This window comes from Rana temporaria, chromosome 9, assembly GCF_905171775.1.
Source record: "Rana temporaria chromosome 9, aRanTem1.1, whole genome shotgun sequence".
Taxonomy (NCBI): Eukaryota; Metazoa; Chordata; class Amphibia; order Anura; family Ranidae; genus Rana; species Rana temporaria.
The window spans coordinates 100,122,157-100,145,282 of record NC_053497.1 but is presented as its reverse complement, the minus strand read 5'-3'; the positions used below and the strand labels follow the sequence as shown (position 1 = coordinate 100,145,282).

Genomic DNA, 23,126 nt, shown 5'->3' with positions numbered 1-23,126 from the left:
TGGGAGAGTTTTGCAAGACAAAGCAAAATTTTTTAATACATTTTGCCTTGATATACAAGCAATGTCTTGATATAAGAGTGGCGTCATGTCACAACTGAGAATAAAAAAAAAAAAAAAAAAGAAGAGAGGAGCCTCTAAGTGTAGCAATATGATTACATTTAATGAAGGTACAACATTTAGCAACTTATTGCTACACTTAGAGTTGCCTCTCTTCCCTTTTATACCCTGTAAAAAAAAATGCTTTGATATTACAAGTGCTTTGAATATTAGGCATGTTTCTGGAACAAATTATGCTCGCAAACCAATTGTTAGACAATTGATGAGAGACAGAGAATAAGATCTTTATGGTACAACCTGTTGGAAGCGCAAGGCCATTCGGAAAAAGGAAGACATTAGGGTTAATTTCCAATGTGTCATATCATGCATGTCTGTCACATTACAAAAGGTCCATCAATGGTAAAAAAAATATGGAGATAAAATACTTTAATTATATAGCATGGAGTTATAAAAAAAAAAAAAAATAAAAAAAAAAAAAAGGGGGGAAATCAGAACCTTGTCGCCAATAGCAGAATTCCCAGAGAATTGGACGTCCACCTTGTAGAATTTGGAAAAGGTATGAATCAAAGACCAAGTGGCAGCCCTACAAACCTAAGCAACTTGGTGGTCAAATTTGAATGCCCAGAAAACTCCTACCAACCTGATGCAGTGAGCAGGTATTAGTGTAGGACATCGGTGTCAATCACGAGGCCCACAGGCCGAATCCGGCCCTCCAGGCCATTTCATGTGACCCTCGCAACTCCAGCCGTCCTCCAGACCCTTACTTTATGCTTTCAAGCAATGCATCCAGATTCTTCCCAGCAGCAGCATAAGGAAAGGGGGTGCACTGTGATGTAAGGGAGGGTGGGGGACTCAACTTCTGATGGTGGGGTGGCTCTTGACATCTAATGTAAGAGGAGGGGATGTGCTGGACATCTAATCTTACAGATACAACCGGCCCTTTTGAGGGCAATCATAATGCTGATGCAGCCCACTATGAAATTTAGTTTGACACCCTTGGTGTACGAGGTACTTTATGGCGTAGGCTTTTGAGAGGAGTGGTCTTCTTCCACTAGCAATGTTGGATTTTGAAGCAAGATACCCCCCTTGTGAGGTCAGGACAAAGTTCATCTTTTTGATAGAAGCGGTAGCATTTAGGTACACTTTGATGACTCTAATCACATCCAGAGAGTGAAGAGTCATCTTTTTTGGGTGCTTAAGAGCCAAGCACAATGAAGAAAGGATTATGAATGTATACAGGTGGAAGGCTGATACCACCTTAGGAAGGAGGGGGGGTCTTGGGCGCAAGACTACTTTATCCTTGTGAAGAATTAGGAATAGCTCCTTGCAAGCAGCAGCTCAGCTGATCAAGAGATTGAAAGACATGGTAGCCATGGTGGTTCCTACAAAACAGAGCGAACCAAACTGAGGTCCCAAAGAAGCAAAAAGGGTGCTGCAAGGCGGTTTAATCCAGAGAACACCTTGAATATTTATTTTTCTTCCACTTACAAGGCAAAGCAAAGCCAGGAGGTTTCTGGAAAAAAAACACAAGAACAAAACCTGTCCCTAAAGGGTACTTAAGGCCAAGTTTTGGTAAATTTCTGATCGTACAAAAGCCATAACATGAAGCAAAGTAATTTATGAGGTTTAAATCCCCGTTTCCAGAGGGCATGGAAAAAAAAAAAAAAAAAAAAGACTCAGACACAATGTGAGGGCAGTGGGAATCCCAGAGAAAGCAGAAAGGGAGGGAAAAAAAAAATAGCTCACTAAACATATTTGGCAATGACTTGTTCTCATCTATGTTTGCAGTTGAGAGGGCCCATAGGGTCCCTGCTAAGCCTTTTAGACCATTTCTCTTTAAGTCACTCAGCTTTAAAAAAAGACAGCCAAAACCAAAGGCAACCCCATGAAAATTGATGTGCGGATTTAATTTTACCCCGATTTCTCTGCTGAAGTACAACGCCGAAGTGCCAAGTTTACTGAGGTGAAAAGCGCCTTAGGAAAAATGATGTTACTTTCACAATGCTTTACCCACTGTGTCCAATTGGCTAGATAGAGTGAAACATACCCTAACAAGAGCATCAGCTTCTGCAATGTGATTAAAGTGGAGGTTCACCCTAAAAACAAATTTTTAACATTAGAGCCAGCATAGTAAGGGCATATATTTTGGGCAGGTTTTTTTTTTTTTTTCTCCGTACTTACCTTTATATTCTGATTTGGTCCAGGGCTTCCGCGTTCTGATGACTCTGGGACTGGGCGTTCCTATCCCTGCCTCAGGGTTCCGATGACTGCGGGACTGGGCGTTCCTATCCTTCGGTTCGATGATTGACGGCTTGTGAAACAGGTGACCTGTCGCACAACGCGCGTCACCAGATTTCCGGAAATAGCCAAGCTGCGAGTCGGCACTATATGGCGCCTGCACCCGCCGTGTAGAGCTGACTGCGCAGGCGCCGTATAGTGCCGACTTGCAGCTCGGCTACTTCCCGACATCTGGTGACACGCGTTGTGTGACAGGTCACCTGTTTAACAAGCCGTCAATCATCCAACGGAAGGATAGGAACGCCCAGTCCCGCAGTCATCGGAAACCCGGAAGCCCTGGACAAAAACAGAATATAAAAAAGGTATGTACAGAGGGAAAAAAAAAATAAACGAAAGTAAATGCCCTTACTATGCTGGCTCTGCTAGATGTAATATTACAATTTTTTGGGGGGGGTTAACCCCCCTTTAAGTCACATTTATTGTGGACAGGGATGTCCAGAGTGCAGATTGGGTATAATGGCCCCTGTATTATAAAATTGATTGTTTTTTCTGTAAGGCTACGGTATAGTGAGACACCAGAAGTCTGAGTATGTTTGTGTACCAGGTTTTTATGGGCCCGTTAATGCAATAAGCATCACTTGTTTCTTTTCTTTTTCTATTTTGCAGAGCAGTTTAGGCAGATTTATGCCTTTCCTTCACTGAAAATTCTGCCTCAACCGAGTCCATGGATTTATCAGAACATCCAATGTAAGTGCTAGAGCAGTGGTTCTCAACCTGAGGGTCGGGACCCCCTCGGGGGTCGAATGATGATTTGCCAGGGGTCACCGAATCTTGGGCTGTTCCTGAAGCCCGCACCCCTCTTTTTGCAGCCACCCAGCAGAGCTGTGCCTGGAGCCTGTGGCCGCCCAGCTGGGCTGTTTCTATAGCCCGTGGCCACCCACTCAGCCTCTTTGCAGGTGCCCATCTAGTTTACTGCATGGCTGGGTGGCAGAGACTAAAGATCAGCTAACTGGAGAGGAATACGAAGTGGGAGGGGCTGGAGGAGACCCTATCTCCTGATTTCAGCATAGGTGTCACTGCTACGAGACACAATGAGTAACACTACCTGTGATGAGAGTTGCCATTAAATATCCCCACTACAGTTCTCAGATCAGATGATGACCTTGATCAAGAGCACCCAAGTTGGCTGATCAGAACTCCCCCAGCACTGGCACTCATCCCATAACCCCCCCCCCCCCCACCAAGGAGTAAGAGAATACATGGAAGGGAGAGGAAAAGAGGGGGAGGAACAAAGAAAAAGGGAGAGAAAAAAATAAGAAAGATGGCTAGAGAAAGGAATGGGGGAAAAATAAAATAAAAATTAGGATAGAGAGATAAAAAAGGAAAGAAAAGTACAAAGAGAAAGAAGGAACAAAGATGGTCTCTGGACAGCCGCACTCTGAACAAATTGTAGCCTTTTATTGAAAGAAGGACAGCACTACAATGACCAAGTCATTCGCACTAGTTTCAGTGCGAAACGCGTCCGGTTTTATTTTGCTGTAACTTTTAGTGCTGTCCTTCTTTCAATAAAAGGCTACAAATTGTTCAGAGTGCGGCTGTCCAGAGACAATCTTTGTTCCTGCTTTGCCAAGTGCATTGCCTGCACCTGAGTTGTCTGCAACGTAGGATATTCATCTGGGTTCCCACCTGGAGCGGCTATTCCCTTTCCCCTTACAAAGACATCCTAAAATGTACCATAAGGGGTTTTAACATTGTACAAGTGGAAGGGACTCAGGGAGCGCTAAATGTCCATAAGCTATGTCCGTAAGCTAGGGCCGCAAATTACTTGTCTTGCCTTAGGTGCCGACAACCCATACTACAATTATTTTTTCTGTTAGGGGTCCCCACAACTTGGGAAATTTTATGAAGGGGTCACGACACTAGAAAGGTTGGAAACCACTGTGCTAGAGAATCCTTGGTCCTTGTTGAGCAACCTGGGGGCCAGGATATCCACATATGTAACTCTCCATCTCTGACATATCAGGTTGAAGATGTCAGGGCTAAGAGCACATTCCCCTTGGTCCATTAATGGGATGTGTGGGATGTGAACAGCAGATAGAAAATATCACTGAACAGTGTTTCTCTGTCCATGAGATAAGGCTTTCTTCTTTCAAGGCTGCACGATTCCTGGTACCCTACTGGTGATTAAAGTAGGCCATAGCTTTGGCATTGTCCAACTGAAGGCAGGATGGAAGAGGAGAAATTACCACTCCAGGTGCGCTGAGAAGATCCCACAGCAGGTAACCCCACAGGTGCAGGCCTGGCTCCCCACTGCGTCAAACAAGGAAACTTGGAAAAGGCAGCCACACACTGCAATGGGATACCAATCTAACTTCTTGATTGTAATGTAGACCTATGCAGTCACAGGTGCTCTTGTAAGACCGCTGAGCAAATACGGTGTGACAAAAAGTAATGCAACGACCTCCATTTTATTCTCTAGGGTGTTAGAAAAAAATTATATAAATGTTTGGGGGTTCCAAGTAATTTTCTAGCAAAAAAATAAAAAAATGTGTTTAAACTTGTAAACACCAAATCTAAGAAAGAGGCTAGGTCCTTTAGTGGTTAAAATATAAAAAAAATCTATTCAGGGTACACATAAATGTGTAAATCAAGTGTCAGCCCGATTAAGTTTCATACATGGTATGAGCCTATAGTGACTGTTCAACAAACAGTGTAGGCATGTCTTACCTGTCCATGTCCCTATATAGGATCTAGGCTTCAGCCATCATCACAGTGGGGCTTCCCACCAAGGAATCATCCAGGATATGGGTTCCACATGGATGGCCCTGGGCCTGTATAGCACCCTGTGGCTAACTACACACGTTGCACCAAATGCCCGAGATGAGCACTCGAGCAGGATACAGTGCCTGAAACATCATTGCAGGCCATTTCCACAGTGTGGGGCCTAGGTATGGCTCCCAAGGTTACTGAGGTTGCACCTAGTCAGATGCACGGCTTCTATTGTTACTATAAGACAGTGAAGAGTTGAATCTGAAGTAAAATAAAAACTAGTTAAGCGAAGAGTGATTTATCCCTAGGAAATTAAAGGTCCATAACCATAGGACAATAACAAACAATGATGACTAATACAGAGAGGTAGGGTTATAGGGGAACATCCAGGGCATGTGTCCTCAAAAGCTTTACCAGTGTACAATGACCTAAGGATATCATTTTATAATCCAGGGCCTAGGAATATCAAACCCGTGACCGGTCTGATTAAGATAACAATTGTGCCGAGATAATCGTTCCATAATTTGTACTATTTTAGGATAAATCCTCAACCATCACAGCAGGCATGAAAAAACTATTATTTCACCTTAATTTTTTACTGAATTTCTTAAAATGGTCAGCCAACTATAAGCAATAATCATAAAAAAATAAACATTGCTCACCAGTGTTGTAATAGCCATTGTGAGGAGGTGGTCTAGTGTTATAAGCAACAGGAGGGCTTTGGATATAAAACAAAAAACACAAAAGTATTAGTATTTTTTACAACAAGAGAGGAATAAGACAACAGAAAATTACAGTCTCAGACTTACCCAGTGGGTGGTGGAATATGGACAGGAGGAGGGGGTACAAGAGGGGGAGGCAGCAGTGCTAAAATACAATTAAAAAAAAAGAGAAAGTGTTTTGGATAGATTTACATACGCACACATTTAATGCACCTGTGTATGTATTAAAATATGTAGTTTACAACATTACCTAGTACACCTTGAAATGACCACAAGGCTGAAAATTTGAGGAATGTCTACAAAGCCAAACACACTTATAGCTACACTGCATATATGTAAATAAACAGAAACAAATGGTACTCTCTCTTACGATACGTGCATACTTATTTATAATTCTGCATTTGGCAAAAGAACTGGGCCATCATCTGTCTCATGTGATCATCGGACATGAAAGGTTGGGGTTAACCACCAATAATACAGCAAGAAGCAGTAGAAATCTACAATGGGACATGTTACAAAGAAACACAATTCACTTAGCTGCCTTCGCTTCAGTGTACTACATATTTTTGCCAACCATACCTCCCAACCATCCTGATTCCTCATGACTGTCCCAGAATTTGATGCAAGTCCCAGCGAATCAAGGCTAAGTCACTGAATTGAGCCCAGTAAACAAGTTCCAGCACTTGGTTCCAGTGATTTGTCTGGCGGGGCACTGGTTGCCTCTGCCCAGCATCTTGTGTAGGGTGTATCGTGTAACACACACCGCAATTCAGTCTCTGTATTGCAGCTGACATCTCCCCGTCGGCTGCCCGTCATAGAAAGTTACTGCGACAGGCAGCCAGCAAGGAGATGCTTGCTGCAATATAGAGACTACATTGCAGGGTATAGTGTCACCATGGCCAGGACTAGGCAGTAGTGAGAGTGTCGGTGATCACCAACACCAAGTATTTTCCCACATCTCCTGCGGGGTGTCCCCAGGTCTCCATCGCAGTGATTGCTGACACTTAGGAATCCGGCACCTCTCCCAGTTTGCTTCATGTTTACAGCAGCAATAAAATGTCAGAACGCCAAGGGAAGTTCCCATAGGTTCTTCCTCCGCTCCGACATGGGTCCTCACAGGACAGGAGGAGGAGCCTGGGAAGAAGATCTCCTGGCGCCAAGGTCCTGGTAACTGAAGTCTGTGCTTGGGGCAGAAAGAAGAGAATTTTTTTGCTGCATGGGTAAAATTTGGTAGTGAGTGCATTTGTATTGGGGGTGAATTGTGCCTGTAGGGAGAATTTGGCCGGGAGGGGTTAAGTAAGGGCCGGAGAGATAATTGTTCTGTGGGGATGATTTTTTGGGGGAGAAAATTTATCCCAGAAGCTGTATGGGGATAGAGGGGAATTGTGCTGGGGGGGGGGGGGGGGGGTTGGGATGGAGAAAATCCCATGCTAGAAGGCTGGAGAAGATTTGTACTGGGGGGTATTAATTTTGGGAAGGATGATCGCATGATGAAACTTAGTGCTGGATTTGCAGAAGGGGGGGTGCATATATTGCTAAAAGGGTGAACTGGGGGAGGGTATTGCTTGCGTGAGCACAAGTCCTCTCCCCCTCCTATAGCACCCCTACCTCAGTATATATCTGTGCCCAACTCTAAACCCACATTCTAGTACAGCTCCCCTACCTCCAAAAGTGACCCCCCTGCATATACCCGAAGCCTGGGTTTTGTTCAACCATGCCCTTTAAGCCCCTCCCACTAAAAAGTTTGGACACACCCTTCTACTTCCCTCAAGTGTTCCTCATTCTCAAGTTTGAAAGTTGGGAGGCATGTGTTAACCAATGCCACAGTCTCAGTCATGTACACATTTTCCCACTATCAAGTGGAACTGGCAGCTATGATTCATACTATGTTTTGCAAGTGCCTGCTGGGTCTTTGTTAGGTGATTAGTCTCATGAGAAGAATCTCCCAAAGTAAGCCTGAATATGGAAAAAAAATCTCCCAAAATTAGCAATTTTTTATATTTTCCTACCTTCACAGAGGTCTATGGAGCTTAGGAGGAGATCAAAGTCTAAAAGTTTTTGCTATGCAATTAAATTCATGATTGAGCAACTAAAAAATTACTCATGAATCTCCAGGCTTGATAATAAAGGTTTGCAAAGTATGGCTTGTGTGATATTATTGATAGCAACATTGACTCAGTGCTCTGGAAGTAAATGAGCAAGGTCTGTTACTGATGTTGTGTAACCATGGTGTGAATAAATTGAAAAACCAAGAATAATTTAAAGGCAAGAGAAATTAGTGTATTTGATGAATGTATCCAAAGTTTGGACAAATACTAGAAGAAATAGTGGCACTGCAGTCACCTGAAGGATGAAGAGGTGCCTGAGAGGGAGTAGGTGGGCGCTGGAAGAATAGAGGCGGAGGAAGTCCATTGTACACTGGAGGATTTTGAGCAATGTTTGGTGGAGGTAAAAGAGGTGGAGGAGGCTGATGCTGAATCATGCCATGGGGCTTATACCCATGATTAGCTACCACCTTAAAGGAAGAAACAAAAACATCAGAATATACAAGATACCATCTCAAACATCTCTATATTGTATACACATCTATATTGTTACTGACACACGTATATATTGTTATGACTGTTACCTCAAAAAGAATTTCATCTGATTCTTGAATGTCCCATCTCCTGCCTTCAACACGAGCTATATTACAGATCTCCCCAACCATTGCATCAGTGCTTCCAGTCTGATTTCTATGAAGCAATTACATATAGTACTGTGAATAGCTGATATATGCAGAGCAAGCAATATATTCCCATGCCTTCCTGTAGCCAATGCATGCCATGACCCAACAAGAGAAGAGGTGCTACTACCAGGGCTCAAGTCCTGCGGGAACGCGTGGGAACGGAGTTCCTGCACTTTTTTCACAGCAGGAACGCAGTTCCCTTTGCAAGACAAGAGCAGCCGAGCCACCCGAGCCAATCCTTCACTAAGCGGCGATGCCCAGCTTGAGTCACTGTCAGGGGCAGGGGCAGGCGAACCTTATTAATCCTTTGTTACTGGCTGCTTCCTGTACTTGCTTAAAGTTTTTTCTAAATCCCGCGATAATTCGCGGCAGACCTCTGCAATGTCTCCTGGGAACAATGACAAAAGCTCCCAGAAGACATTGCGGCATTGAGCAAGTGATGGACTACCTGAACACTACACAATGAATCCATATACAGGAAGCGGCCAGTAACAAAGGATTACTAAGGTACAGTGGATCGAAAAATAAAAAAAACATGCGGTTTAGTAATTATGCATATGAACCTATCATTTTTTATTTTTTTTTGGTGGGCGAGTGGATCTTGGGTGGGGGTTCCCACACTTTTTTCACCAGGACTTGACCCCTGGCTACTACCCTTATAGCCAATGCTGAAGAGAACACAAATATGATCCCCATTTTCAGCCTCCACAAGCAGCTTGCTGAAACAACTCTGCTATGACTAAGGACCCCAAGGGCAGAAACGCTTTAGTGTTTCGTTTTTCCTTGGAACCTTTTAACTGCAAAGTATTAAATACAGGACCTTAATGCCATTTATAATTTACCCGATTTCCTACCATCTTTGGTTGAGTTTAATTTTATTGGATGGTCTGTAGAAAGTATGAGGAGTAATAGGAGAGCATCAAGGTGGAAACAGATACAGAAATGACACTAGAAAATGCACTGTTGGAATCCCCAAGGGAAATAGGAAGTCAAAAGAAGTGCTGGACATGCTGCGCAAAGTGGTTGTATACCCTCTGATACTACTTGCACCTACAGGTAAGCCTACATTAAGGCTTACCTGTAGGAGCTTGCAATATCTCCTTAACCTACATGGTTAAGCAGATATTTTCAGAAAATCAGGCACAGATGTCTACGGTGCAGGCGCACTGAGCGCGCCAGGTCTTGAATGAGAAAGTTCTGTAAACGCACGCAACGTCATTGCCGCTCCGGACAGTCACAGTGCAGGAGCGGCGATACCCGGAAGTCACTCCGGGTATTATGGCAGCAGCGGAGGAGAGGAACGAGGGTCGCTGCTGGGGCTTCGAACTAAGGTAAGTAATTCGTAATGAGCTAGTATGCTAGTCATACTAGCCCATTATGCCTTTGTCTTGCAGGGTTTTTTTTTGGGGGGGGGGGGGGTTACAACCGCTTTAATGAGGGGTGGGGTCCACAGCTCCCAACTGTCCCTGATTTCGAGGGACTGTCCCTGATTTTGAGCAATGTCCCTCATTCCTCTTCATTTGTCCCTCATTTTGGTCTGATCTACTATATTTATCAGCATATAACACACGCTTTTTCCCCCTGAAAATCGGGGACAAAGCAGGGGTGCGTGTTATACGCCGATAGCGTACCTCAGAGCTGTCATCTCCACTCCATTCGGCTCCTCTGCTTTCACTTTACACACACACACACACACACACACACCAGTCCAACCTCCGCCACCGCCATTGGACCAGTGTTCTGCCTATCACAGTAGCTGGTCCAATGCCGATGGCGGAGGCGGGACTGTGTGTGTAATGTGAGAGCCGAGTGCAGAGGAGATGACTGCTCAGTGATTTCCTGATTCAGGCTGCTCGTGTGGGAGATGGTGAGACTGCAAATGATATTAGTTAAGGCATATATAAGGCATTAATGACAATAATCAGGCTGCATTGAGGACTTTATTTGTGCTGCAGATGACATTGATGGTCACTGACCCTTAATTTGCTTCAACGTTGTTGATTTTAAAAATATGTTTTTTTCCTGAAACTTCCCTCTTAAAATTGGGGTGCGTGTTCTATGCCGGCGCGTGTTCTACGCCGATAAATACGGTATATAGTTGTATATAAAATGCACTTTTTATCTTTCAAAAAGTGTTTCCCAGCACTAAACCTTTCATCTAATTTCTAAATTGCTGCATTTGTAAATTTTAAAAGCCAATATAAAAAAGAACAAAAAAAAGTCCTTGTGAATTTAATAACCTTTTTTTTGGTTAATTCTTCTTTAAGGGTTTGTGTCGGGGGGCGTGTCCTATGTCTATATACATTTGCAAGTAGGTGTCCCTCATTCCCATCTCACAATGTTGGGAGGTATGGAGGTCCCTTCAGGAAAACCTGCCCTTAATTTATCCACTGCTTTATGGGAGTTACTTGGAGACTCAACATTATAGCAATAGGACTGCAGTATACCGAGGAGCCTTGAAACAGGCACTGCGGCTTCCACATGTTTGCAAACGACACCCTCTGTTTTAAACATTGGATAGTGACGTTTTTTTAGGCAGGCTAGCTGGTAAGTGTGGAAATTGTTTGTTTGTGATGGAATAAGTCGGCACCAATAAGTAAAATTGTTTTTGACTGAACGAGCCCCCTTAAATCTTGTCTACGAATTTACCTAGAACAAAGACAAAGATGAGATGATGCAAAAAGGATGTTCTGGCACTGCTGAATTTGTGCGTTTCAGTCCATGAAGTTGCAATGTCTACAGAGGCATTACAATCAAGCAAATATATGATATGAAAACAAAGTACATTATTGGCTCCCCCTTTTTTTGGGTTGTACAATTCATATGAAAATATTCACCCATTCTGGGAGGTTTCAGAAACCGTTCTTCCTTCTTTACAACCCAGATTAGTAAACTGCATTTCAGCGTCTTCATAGCGATTTTCTCTTGCTCTGTCCATATTACCCGTTCTGCCTTGCTGCACCTGTTTTTCAAAATGCAAAGTATAGTTTATATATATATATATATATATATAAAAAAATATATATATATATCTTCGGAAATCAATGAGAATCACAGATTAAAAAGGGACAAAAAGACACACATCGTACTCATCACACAGCTGGGTGTCCCAAAATATGCAGATGCATAAAAGTTATATAACGTGGCTCTGAAACAGTTCCCATGATAAAAATTGGAGCAATGACATTTAGTGGGTGATTTACTGGAACACTCTGTGTACTATGCACAGCTACACCAAAAAACTTGGAAGCGGATTGGTTTTTGGAGATTTTGCACACAAGTTTTTTTTTTCCTTTTTTTGCTGACTACAGATACCATTGCTGTCTTAGTGCAACCTCCCACCCCTGAAGAAGAGGTTCTACCCATACACAACCTCGAAATGTTGGGTTCCTTTCTGTCCTACCCTTTCAGACAGAGTTGGTTTATGTATTGTCACTAAAAATTTCCAACTGTTATCTGTACATTGCACCTTTTTTTCCTTTGTTGCGTATATCTATTTGGAGATGTCATGCATTTTAGTAGCATTTATTGTTTTTTTCAATAAAATGTTTATAAAGAACCTTTTGGTATACTACTCTATATGTAAAAGTCCCACTAGAGGAGCCACACTTTTCAGGGTGAACCTTTCTATTGTATTTTAGGGATGTGGGTTGACCTCTGCATCCATACACAAGAGACACTACCCTCCGTTTCTGTAAATCACCCACCCGGCATCCAAATTGTTAAAAGTATAGGGTTTTTTTTTTTTCTTTTCCAGAATCTTACTTGCCTAGGTGGATGCAGCATCGATCTAATGCTGTATCTGTCCCCAGCCAGCTCCAACACAAAGATCCGAGGAAATACCGACGAACGCTTGGTTCTCAGAACATTGTCAGTCACTGGCTCTCTGCTCTACCCCCCCACACGCTCATTGGAGCGCTGGGTTGTGGAGGGGGCGGGAGCGGCTGGCTCAGGCTCTCAGCCGGTTGCCAGTCCAGGCATGTGGATGGATGCCGACCATATGGTCGCGCTTCTTCCTGAGCCAGCACCGGCTCTGTGACGTCAGCCGACAAGGGGCTTCATCCAGCTGTCTGCTGAAAACGGGTCACAGGAGATAGAGATCAATAGAAAAAGTGCAGCTAAACAAGCTTTGGCTGTACTTCTCCTTTAAAGAGAATAAAAGGGATAATAAAAACAGAATCCTTTAAAAAAAATGATATGTACAGTATTTCTACATATAACAATTAGTACTTGAATCTCTCTTCATATTAGCTTCTTGCCATATCAAGAACAGCAACACTAAAGCTGGCCATAGAGTCAGTTTTTTTTATTCAACCAAAATGGGGGGGAAAAAAAAAAAAACTGACTGATACCCCATCCACACAGTTGAGGTGGATGGGGGAATCCTCCCCATTGAGCTATTGTATTACGACAGCAGGGAGACTTCACTCCCCCACCATTAAAACACACAGATCAGCACTGCAGTCTATAGCCTGCAGCGCTGATCAAGCTGATCCGTGTATGGCCGTCTTTAGACTTGAAGAGGGAAGGGCAGCACTAAGAGCCAATCAGGCACTGCTACACTTACTGACAGAACAGGCTGACCAAATTGCTTCTTCAATACCAAATACTAAGGGCAGGGAGGTGACTACTGTCGAGCACAGAAAGGGGCGTGACCTTCCCAGCTGCGCTTGAGCTTAGATAATTTATTAATGTGCATCTCAGCTGTGAATGCAGTCATTGCATGAAAGTCAGCTTTAGCTCTTTTAATGCATTCCCAAATGTAATGATTACAGATGGCTATTCATCTGAGGAATGTCTGGTAAATATTCCAAAACTTCATAATGCAATCCTTTTGCCTGCCATAGGTTATCATCCTTGTTGTATAAAGTAGATCCTTCATTGTATAGCTTGATTATTATACCATTATTTTATTCTCCTTGCTGTGTATATGATAAATACTGTCCATTCCCAGCTGAAGTCTTCTTTGTTTCTCACAATACACTTTCCAGGTTGCTTCATTAAACCCATAGTTGAAGTAATCAGAAATGTCAGCACCTATTAATGAACAAAGAACACAAAACACCTTTTTAGGTACATCTGAAGTATCACCCAGTCAAGTTATTTGTGTCCAGTAGTATAAAAACAAAGTGTACTTGAGTGAGTGTATAGTAGTAGTACATCTTGGGTAAAGTTCAGACAGGTAATTTCATTACTTTGAATATCAATTAAAAAACAAATTTAATGTTTTTAGTACAAACCGTGTAAAGCTCCGTGGTCTTGATCGTGAATTCCAAAATCAATCACTGCTCGTCATGCCCACATGACTATCTTTCATACTAGTGACATACACAGCTTATTTCTCAAATATATTGTGGAAAATAGTATTTTCTTAAAAATGTACCAGTAAAAATCTTATTTTTGGAGAACATCACATGATCTTAGGCCGTGAGGTTATGCAGCTACCTTCAGGTAATCGGAGACAGGCTATCAAAGCTAGGACAGCCCTAGCATAACCCCTCCCACGCTCATCAGGCCTCAGTTTTGTAGAAAGCAAGAGTGGTTTATAAAGAATAGAAGAAGAGGGATATGTAGCCTGTTTTAAAGGCAAGTCAAAAATCTACATTGCAGAAAACAAATAAAAAACAGGCTTATGTATCAAAATGGGCAAACAGAGGGCTTGAAAACTAAGCGGACAACCTGAACATCCACATGGTAAAACTTAAACGTGTAAAACAGAAGACAAAGTGTCAGCATTGCAAGTCGGAGAAACCGATGCCTGATGCGAAACAGTCCATGTTGCACAGACATATGTGGAAAAGGGTACCTCAACTGGAAAGGGAAGACTCAGACCGACTTCAGACTATAGGTTCAAATAAGGCCTTGTCTAATCCATATTAGCAATAGTAGCCCGAGAAGCAGGATACCCTACACAGCCCCTCAGGAATGACAGAGTGAATCCAATTATCTAAAAGACACTTTAGCCGACTACCTTGTCCTTGTGCAACACTAGGTAGGGCTTCTTACAATTTAAGGATGATAGCTTCAAGACATAATCCACAGAGATGATAGCAATGAGGAGTTCAACCCTGTGAGTGAAGGAAGACCGAGGGATACCCCTAAAAGGCTTGAAGTGTGGCTTCTGAAGAACCAACAAAATCAGGTTGTAGTCGAGGTCCCACAATATCACTGGGAGCGTACAGAAAGAATAAACGTAAGTGACACCCTGCACACATTTTTTCACCAGTGAATGCGAGGCAAGCAGTCTTTGGAAAAGGAAGGCTAGGGTTGAAATTTGACCCTTGACGGTACTCCAGGCAAAACACTAATGACAGAGCGAGAGACAGAGCGAGAGACAGAGCGAGAGACAGAGCGAGAGACAGAGCGAGAGACAGAGCGAGAGACAGAGCGAGAGACAGAGCGAGAGACAGAGCGAGAGACAGAGCGAGAGACAGAGCGAGAGACAGAGCGAGAGACAGAGCGAGAGACAGAGCGAGAGACAGAGCGAGAGACAGAGCGAGAGACAGAGCGAGAGACAGAGCGAGAGACAGAGCGATAATAGAAGAGCCAGGAATAGACTCTGGAGAAAAGGCTTGTGTTCCCTACAGTCTGAGACCTCAGGGCTGAGAGCTGAGATTCCATCCATAAATACCTTCATATTGACTGATCTCTTGAGGGTTTAACCTCATGACCTGCAAAGGTTAGGCCCCTCTGTGACCAGTCACTATAGGCAGCAGAAACCAAGAAAATCCAAAGATTGTTGTGCTGTTTAGCACAAAGCAGGCAAGGAACAGGGGCAACAGCCAGTCATGTGTGAACAAAATGCCATATTCTCCCTGAGACAGAGGCTGCTTTGGTGCAGTCGTGGCTCCGACATGCACAGGAGCTTGAGGTGATACAAAGAAAAAAGGTGTCAAATTTAAAATAAATGCAACAACATGCTCCTCTGACTGTGGGCTGTGACAAAAAGAGTACTGTGTCAGTCTTGATGTCTCATCAGCGGAGAATGAGGGCTAAGCTCCATTCAAGTCTTCTCCCTTCCTGTGACCATAAACCCTTCAGTGACAAGGATGTCACTACGGATGGACCACAGTCCTGGACCTGTATAGTGCCCTGTGGCCAACCTGTCACGTTGCTCTGCATGCCTAGGGGAGAGCAAACTGCAAGCTTCAGTGCTCAAAGCAATATTACAGGGCAGCCTTGCGTTGTCTTCATGGTTCTGGGAATGCTCCCCCAAGTAGCTGTTGAGTCAACTGATTCGGAAAGCTGCAAAGGAAATGTAGAAGCTAGTAGACTTGCTAGAAGAGTCTTGATGAAAACACAGCAAAGAAAAAATAAAATAAAAATGTTTGCGTCTCTCAGAGCAGAGAGAAGACATCCTTTCCCCTAAGGACACTAGCATAAAAACACAAACAACCCTTCCCATATCAAAAATGAATTAAAATGAATACAAAATAAAAAAAGGTTGCATTTACATACATTTTAATCACTTTCAATAATAATATATTGCTTTTAGTCACCATGTGGTGAACTAGAATCCATTTAAGATAATGCCTCTTTATTATACAAGACAGTGCATGTACAGTTGTGCTCAAAGGCTTGCATACCCTTGGAGAATTGGTAATTTACTGTACAGTATGTACCATTTTTAAAGAAAACATGAGTGAGCAAGCAAAACACATGGGATTCATATTCAACTGCTGGTTATAACAGAATGGCACAATCATAAACAAAAAATGGCAACAACTAAACAAATGAAATGAGAACCTGTTCAAAAGTCTGCATCCCCTTAGTTCTTAAAGGGTTTGCAAACCCTTGTGTTTTTTTTTCACCTTAATGCATCCTATGCATGAAGGTGAAAAAACACCTGGCAGTCACCGGCCACCCCCCCCCCCCCCCCCCATTTTACTTACCTGAGCCCCAAAATTTCCTCGGCGGGGACACGCTTGTACCTCTCTAAGGGGTCCTGGCTCTTGATTGGATAAAAAGCAGCGCAACCATTGGCTCCCGCTGCTGTCAATTAAGTCCAATGATGTGGGTGCCGGGGGCGGGGCAGAGTCCGGGATTCTGTGTCTATGGATACAAATGCTGGACCCTGGAGCGCTTCTCCTAGGGGGTTATCTGATGCTGGGAGGAGCCACCGAGGGACCCCAGAAGTCAGTGTTCGGGGCTACTCTGTTTAAAATGAGCTGCACAGTGGAGGCAAGTATGATATGTTTGTTATTTTTAAAGAATACAAAAAAACTTTACAACCCCTTTAATACTGTGTATTACCCCTTTATGACAGCGTGCAGTCTTTTGTAATAATTGTCTATCAGGCCCTGAATTTTGCAGATGGTATAGCTGTCCATTCAGCTTGGCAAAATGCCCCCAGGTCATGCAAAATCATTGGCCGTCTTGCATTAATCACATGTTTGAGATCTCCCCAGAGTGGCTCAATGATATTAACCACTTTCTTACTGGGCACATATACCCCCCTCCTGCCCAGGTGAAATTTCAGCTTCCGGCACTGCGTTGCTTTAACTGACAATCGCGCAGTCGTGCGACGTGGCTCCCAAACAAAATAGACATCCTTTTTTTGCCACAAATGGAGCTTCTTTTGGTGGTATTTGATCACCTCTGCAGTTTTTATTTTTTGCGCTATAAACAAAAAAAGAGCGACATTTTTGAAAAAAATAAAATTATATTTTTTTACTTATTGCTATAATAAAAATAGCCCAATTTTTTTAAAAAAAATTAAAAAATTCTCAGTCTAGGCCGATACGTATTCTTCTACATATTTTTGGTAAAAAAATAAATAAAAGATAAAAATAAATAAAATCGCAATAAGCGTCTGGTTTGCGCAAAAGTTATAGCGCCTACAAAATAGGGGACAGAATTTTGTTTTTTTACTAGTAATGGAGGCAATCTGCGATTTTTATTGGGACTGTGACATTATGGCGGACACATCGGCACCATTCACATTTATACTGCGATCAGTGCTATAAATATGCACCAATTACTGTATAAATGTGACTGGCATTGAAGGGGTTAACACTAGGGGGTGAGGGAGGGGTTAAATGTGTACCTTACATAGTGTTTCTAACTGTGGGGGGAGGGGGACTGACTGAGGGAGGTGACCGATCTGTGTCCCTGTGTACAAGGGACACAGATCGGTCTCCTCTCTCCCTGACAGGACGTGGATCTGTGTGTTTACACACACACACACACACAGATCCACGTCCTTGTCTCTGTAACCACCGATCGCGGGTGCCTGGCGGACATCGCGGCCGCCAGGCACGCGCATCGGCATCTCAGTGATGTGGCGGGCGCTCCCGTGCCCCCCAGTGGCCCGAAGGTATAAAGACGGCCTCCCGGAGATTTAGAACCACACTGCGGCCGTATATAGTCGTACGGTCGTCAGGAAGTGGTTAAGGACAGGAGACTGATGGTCACTCCAGAACCTTTACCCTTTTTTTGTTGTAGCCACTGAAGGGTCAACATTTTCTCCCAGTATTTTCTGATAACATGCTGCATTCAATTTTCACAAGATTAACTGTGTCTTTATACCCCCCCCCCCCCAAAAAAAATCAGTGAGCCGCCACCATGCTTCATAGTGGGGATGGTATTCTTGTCACTATAGACCTTAATGATTCCCTCTCCAAATATAGCACTTATGGTTGTGACCATAAAACTATTTAGGGGTCTAGTCACTCCAGATTACAGTGCACTAGAAGCTGTGAGGCGTGTCAATGTGTTGTCGGACAGACTATAACAGGGCTTCTTTGTGTCATTGGCACGCTAAAGGCTTCTTTCTGGCAACTCAACCATGCAGCTTATTTTTTGTTAAAGTATCATATCGTGCTCCTTGAAACAACCACATCGTCTTTTTCCAGAGTAGCCTGTATTTCTCCTGAGGTTACCTGTGGGTTTTGCTTTGTATCCTGAACTATTCTTCTGCCAGTTGTGGCTGCAATTTTTCTTAATCTACCTGACCTTTTCCACTTCTTAATGAGTGATTGAACAGTACTGGATGGTATATAAAAAGGAGCCAAACAACTGCGATAATAAAGGCTTCATATGAGCACTATCCTTACACTATCCTGGCACGATCAATCATATTTTCAATATCAAAGCCAAAATCTTACAATTTGTGTGCCAGGGTGTGGAAACTTTTGTGCACAACAGTATATGACCTCATAGTGCTTTGCAATACATTATCTGTAAATCTGCTATGAATTATTCTTTCACATCAGATACCACCCCTCACACCAAAGCCACCCCATCACATCAGATACCACCCCTCACACCAAAGCCACCCCCCAATCACATCAGAGTTGCTGTGGAACCAGTGAAATATTGTAGTGTGCTGGATGTGTCCCTGGGGTTGTAGATTGGAGACTCTTGATAAACATTATAAATATTCATGAATCCTGAGAAATACATTTCTATTATTGAATACCTGGCTTTCTCCAAGGTTTTTCTTCAAAAGACTCCAAATCCACCTCAAGAACAGGGACTCCGTTAATACAACCTGGGGCAGCAAAATCTACTCCTCTTGGTGGCAGTTTACCTGAAGTAAAGATTTTCAAAGTTTAATTTCTCAAATATGAAGAAACATGCTGTTTATTCATCCAATACATTTGTGCAGGGCTGAATATTTTGCGAATGCTCGTTATGTACCTGTGAGCATGCATGCTCCTGTAGCTCCCAGTTTTCTTCTTGCTGCTTAGTTGTTGAACACACAGGCTTCAACTTGTAAACTAGTAATACGTAGAGCCAAGTTTTACTAAGCACTTGCAAAGCTTACAGAAAGCTTCATGCAGCTTTCTTTAAGAGTTTAAACAATTGGTCATTGAGCATGCTACACAGTTGGTCATTGATGACGTTTAGTTGGGGTAGCATGCTTAAAAGTACACAGGGCGTGCACAGTACTCAATGTCCTTCAGTCCCTCCCTTTTTAGGAAATTCCCAGAAGAAAAAAAAAAAAAATGGACAGTCTGACACAATGGGCCGGATTCAGATACAATGGCGTATCTGTCCGGCCCGCGTAATGTATCTCCGATATGTTACGCCGCTCTAACTTTGGGCGCGAGTTCTTTATCCAGAAAGAACTTGCGCCCTTAGTTACGGCGGCGTAACACATGTGTTGCGGCGTAAGGCCGCGTAATTCAAATGGGGATGTAGGGGGCATGTTTTATCCAAATGTGTCTTGACCCCGCGTTTTTTACATTTTGTTTTAAGGGCGCATGCGCCGTCCGTAAAATATCCCAGTGTGCATTGCTCTAAATGACGTCGCAAGGACGTCAATAGTTTCGACATGAACATAAATTACGTCCAGCCGTATTTGCGAACGACTTACGCAAACAACGTAAAATTTCAAACCTCGGCACGGGAACGACGGCCATACTTAACATTAGCTACCCCTCATATAGCAGGGGTAACTATACGCCGGGAAAAGTCGAACGCAAACTACGTAAAAAAAAAGCGCCGGGCGGTCGTTCGGTTTTGAATCGGCGTAAATCCTCATTTGCATATTCCTCGCGTAAAAATACGGAAGCACCACCTAGGGGCCAGCCTGGAATTGCAGCCTAAGATCCGACGGTGTAAGACACTTACACCTGTCGGATCTTAGGGATATCTATGCGTAACTGATTCTCTGAATCAGCCGCATAGATACGCCATCGTATCAGGAGATACGCCATCGTATCAGGAGATACGCCATCGTATCAGGAGATACGCCATCGTATCAGGAGATACGCCATCGTATCAGGAGATACGCCATCGTATCAGGAGATACGCCATCGTATCTCTTTCTGAATCCGGCCCAATGTTTATAAAAGTCGTTAAAAAGCAAGTTAAAAAGAAACAAAGTAACATTGTTCATTTTGTATGCACTCAGTTTTTCACCTGTGGTGGTGATGGGTTCAATTCACTAAGGGTTCAGCAAATCAAAAATTCAACAAACCTAAATGTAGGAGGTGAATCCTAATTCTGTTTGTAAGGCCAATAGGCAAAATACTCTCAAAAAGCCAAGGAAAGCTGGGCACTGCCATGGAGGACATGGATAAATAGATTATTTTTTTTTTACAAAATATGGTACAATGGAAAGGTATTCTTTTCATGTGACTTAAAGGGCAATGTTGAAAATACACAAATCCTTTAAATATTAATAAAACGAGGAAGAGTTAAAACTGTATGTGGTATGATGGAACAATTTCATGGACAGTATACACTTTAAGCACATATTTGGCAGTTCAATTAATAGCCTGTATACACAGGCCCTTAGTATTGCCACTATGATTTGTGTTTAAACATCACCACAGCAGAACTTTGATTTAAAAGCTTCATAAAATCTGCTGGAAACTCACTGAAAGGTTTGAAAATGCTGGCTGAACACAATGCTCCTAAAAGGTGAAGTTCACCCATTAGGGAAAAAAAAAGCTTTTATTATTTTTTCCTACAGGAGCCTGCAAAGCATTGCACCCGCAATCAAAGAATCGCAGGTGCAATGTCAGGCTCTGGTACACACTCCCTCCCACTTCCTGCCCTTACTTTTCTATGGGCTTTTAGTTTGAAAACTAAAAGAAAGAGTAAATGGATTTCCAGTGCGCTATACAGCACACTTGTACTTTGTTTGAAAACTACAAGCCCGTCTGCAGCAGTGGAAGACTAGACTTGTAGTTTACTCATTCACAGATCCATGTGAATGAATGACACGATTGTGTGGGCTGAGCCCCCCACAGCCTTACCAATTGTAGATGTGCCAGCAGGGCCGCCATCAGGAATTATGGGGCCCCTTACACAGCTTCAGGCATGGGCCCCCTGGGCCAGAGAACCGGGGGTGCTGCCGGCTAAAATTGAGAAGCCGGGGGTTGCCACGAAGTGGGGGATTCCGGCGCCGCAAATTGAGGTCGGGGGGCTTTGGGTGCTGACGAAAAAAAGGGGGTTGCCCTGTGGACCTCTGGGCCCCTTACAAAAAAAAAAAAAAAAAAACACTAATAATGGGCCCTTTAATAAAAACTCACTCTTTTTATAAAAAAAATAAATAAAAAAAGGGGGGTTGCCATCCGGGGCCCTGGGGACCTCTAGGCCCTTTAATAAAAAAAAATATATATAATATGTATACATATGTAGCACTACCCCCTCAGGAGCCGCTGGTTGATTTGGGATCCGTGTTTTGAGTTACCTCTAATTGTTGTCTAGGGTGATAGTAGTGAGTAGAGCAGTAAACGAATGTCCAATCAGCGAAATAGGTTTTCTGAATGCTTTATTTCACGGCCCAACACGACCAACATCAACGTGAGGTAGGACAGGAAAGGTTGATGAAGTAAAGAACTTTGCGGTATCAGGCTTGGATGAAAGAGAAAGCAATCCTGCTTTCAACGATAGTAGTACAACTCGTCGCCACTCTAGCCAGAGTGGGTAAAGTGCCCCCAGACAGACTCCTGCCACAAGCCTGGCAGCCCGAGTGTCACTTTAAGGATGTTGGGAGGTCTCTGCCACAGACCTGGCTCTGATGAGCCTCTGCCACAGGCCTAGAACTTGGATGAGCTAAATAGTTGAGCTTATCCTCCCAATAAATATGCGCTAGGGTCACCGGTTGACAGTGGAAGTGTACCTGTCAATCTCCTGGTCACCAGATCCCCGATGGTTCGTTCAAGTCTCTCAAACAACCTGCCTCCGGGTTCTCCTTGAGCCGATCCCCCACCGCACAGCACGTAGCTTAGGATCTCTTCAATAGAGCTGGGGACCCAGTCACTGGGGCCCCTTTGTGGCATCAGTTGCTCCAGGCCAGGAGGGCCCAGAGTCTGGAACTCCGCGTTGCGTGTGACCCCAGGCCAGGCAGGCCATAGAGGTGGGGCCCGCGATGTGCGCACACCCTAAAGGTGGGTGCCGCACCTGGAACCAGCGAAGAACCAAGAACAACGGCTTCCGCCACAGAAATACCCCCCTCCCAGCATGCACAGTGAGGCTCAACTCCTCTCATTGGTTGCTGGGAAGAAGCGGCTCCGCCTGGATCCCCTCTGGCGCCATCTGCTGTCCAGAGATGAGACCATATCTCTGGACATACAGACTGACCCACAGGACAATCCAGAATTGGCGACTTACCCATCTCATTCTCCCACTAACTTTAGCGTAGTGCCATGCCTGCTGTCAAAGGGGAAGGGGGCAATGGGGATATGAAGGCAGGAGCTGGAACAGGTTATATGTTACATGTTGCACCATAAATACAAGTGTAACACATGTTCTAAAAGGTGAATTTATCCTTTAAACAAGCTGTACAAAGCCTTAAGCTAGCCATAAACTACACACATTTTGGCCAGCTCCTAATGAAAAATCCATATGGATTTTTGTACTGGTGCCCATGTCAGAGATACATACACAACCCACATATTCATAGATAACTAATTCCTCCATGTGCCAAATATGCACCAAGTTGTTGCATGGTGTTACATTCTGATGGATACCTTTTAATCCCCTGTTGTATAGACGGTGACACAAAGAAGGTATATAAAAAATAACTTTAACCTGGTTATTAAAAGATCAGCTTCCTGTCTGAACAAACTTTTAGAAAATATCCTTAAGCTACAGGAAAGTTAACATTACACAGAAAAGTGCAATCAAATGTTGCCAAGTATGAAGCAATTCAA

At 43.5% G+C, this 23,126-nt stretch overlaps 1 protein-coding gene across 1 annotated transcript in view; it reads right to left on the bottom strand.

Annotated features, from left to right (window-relative positions):
• The window catches only part of LOC120913772 (pre-mRNA 3'-end-processing factor FIP1-like), a 53,048-nt gene that overhangs the window by 4,707 nt on the left and 25,215 nt on the right, over positions 1–23,126 (bottom strand). Inside the window, exons 6-12 of the mRNA XM_040323971.1 lie at positions 18,935–19,045; positions 13,418–13,551; positions 11,352–11,476; positions 8,416–8,521; positions 8,130–8,301; positions 5,874–5,931; positions 5,727–5,782 (exon numbers count right to left, since the gene is read on the bottom strand). Of these exons, the coding sequence (XP_040179905.1) occupies positions 5,727–5,782; positions 5,874–5,931; positions 8,130–8,301; positions 8,416–8,521; positions 11,352–11,476; positions 13,418–13,551; positions 18,935–19,045 (762 nt within the window). The remainder of the gene's footprint in view (positions 1–5,726; positions 5,783–5,873; positions 5,932–8,129; positions 8,302–8,415; positions 8,522–11,351; positions 11,477–13,417; positions 13,552–18,934; positions 19,046–23,126) is intronic.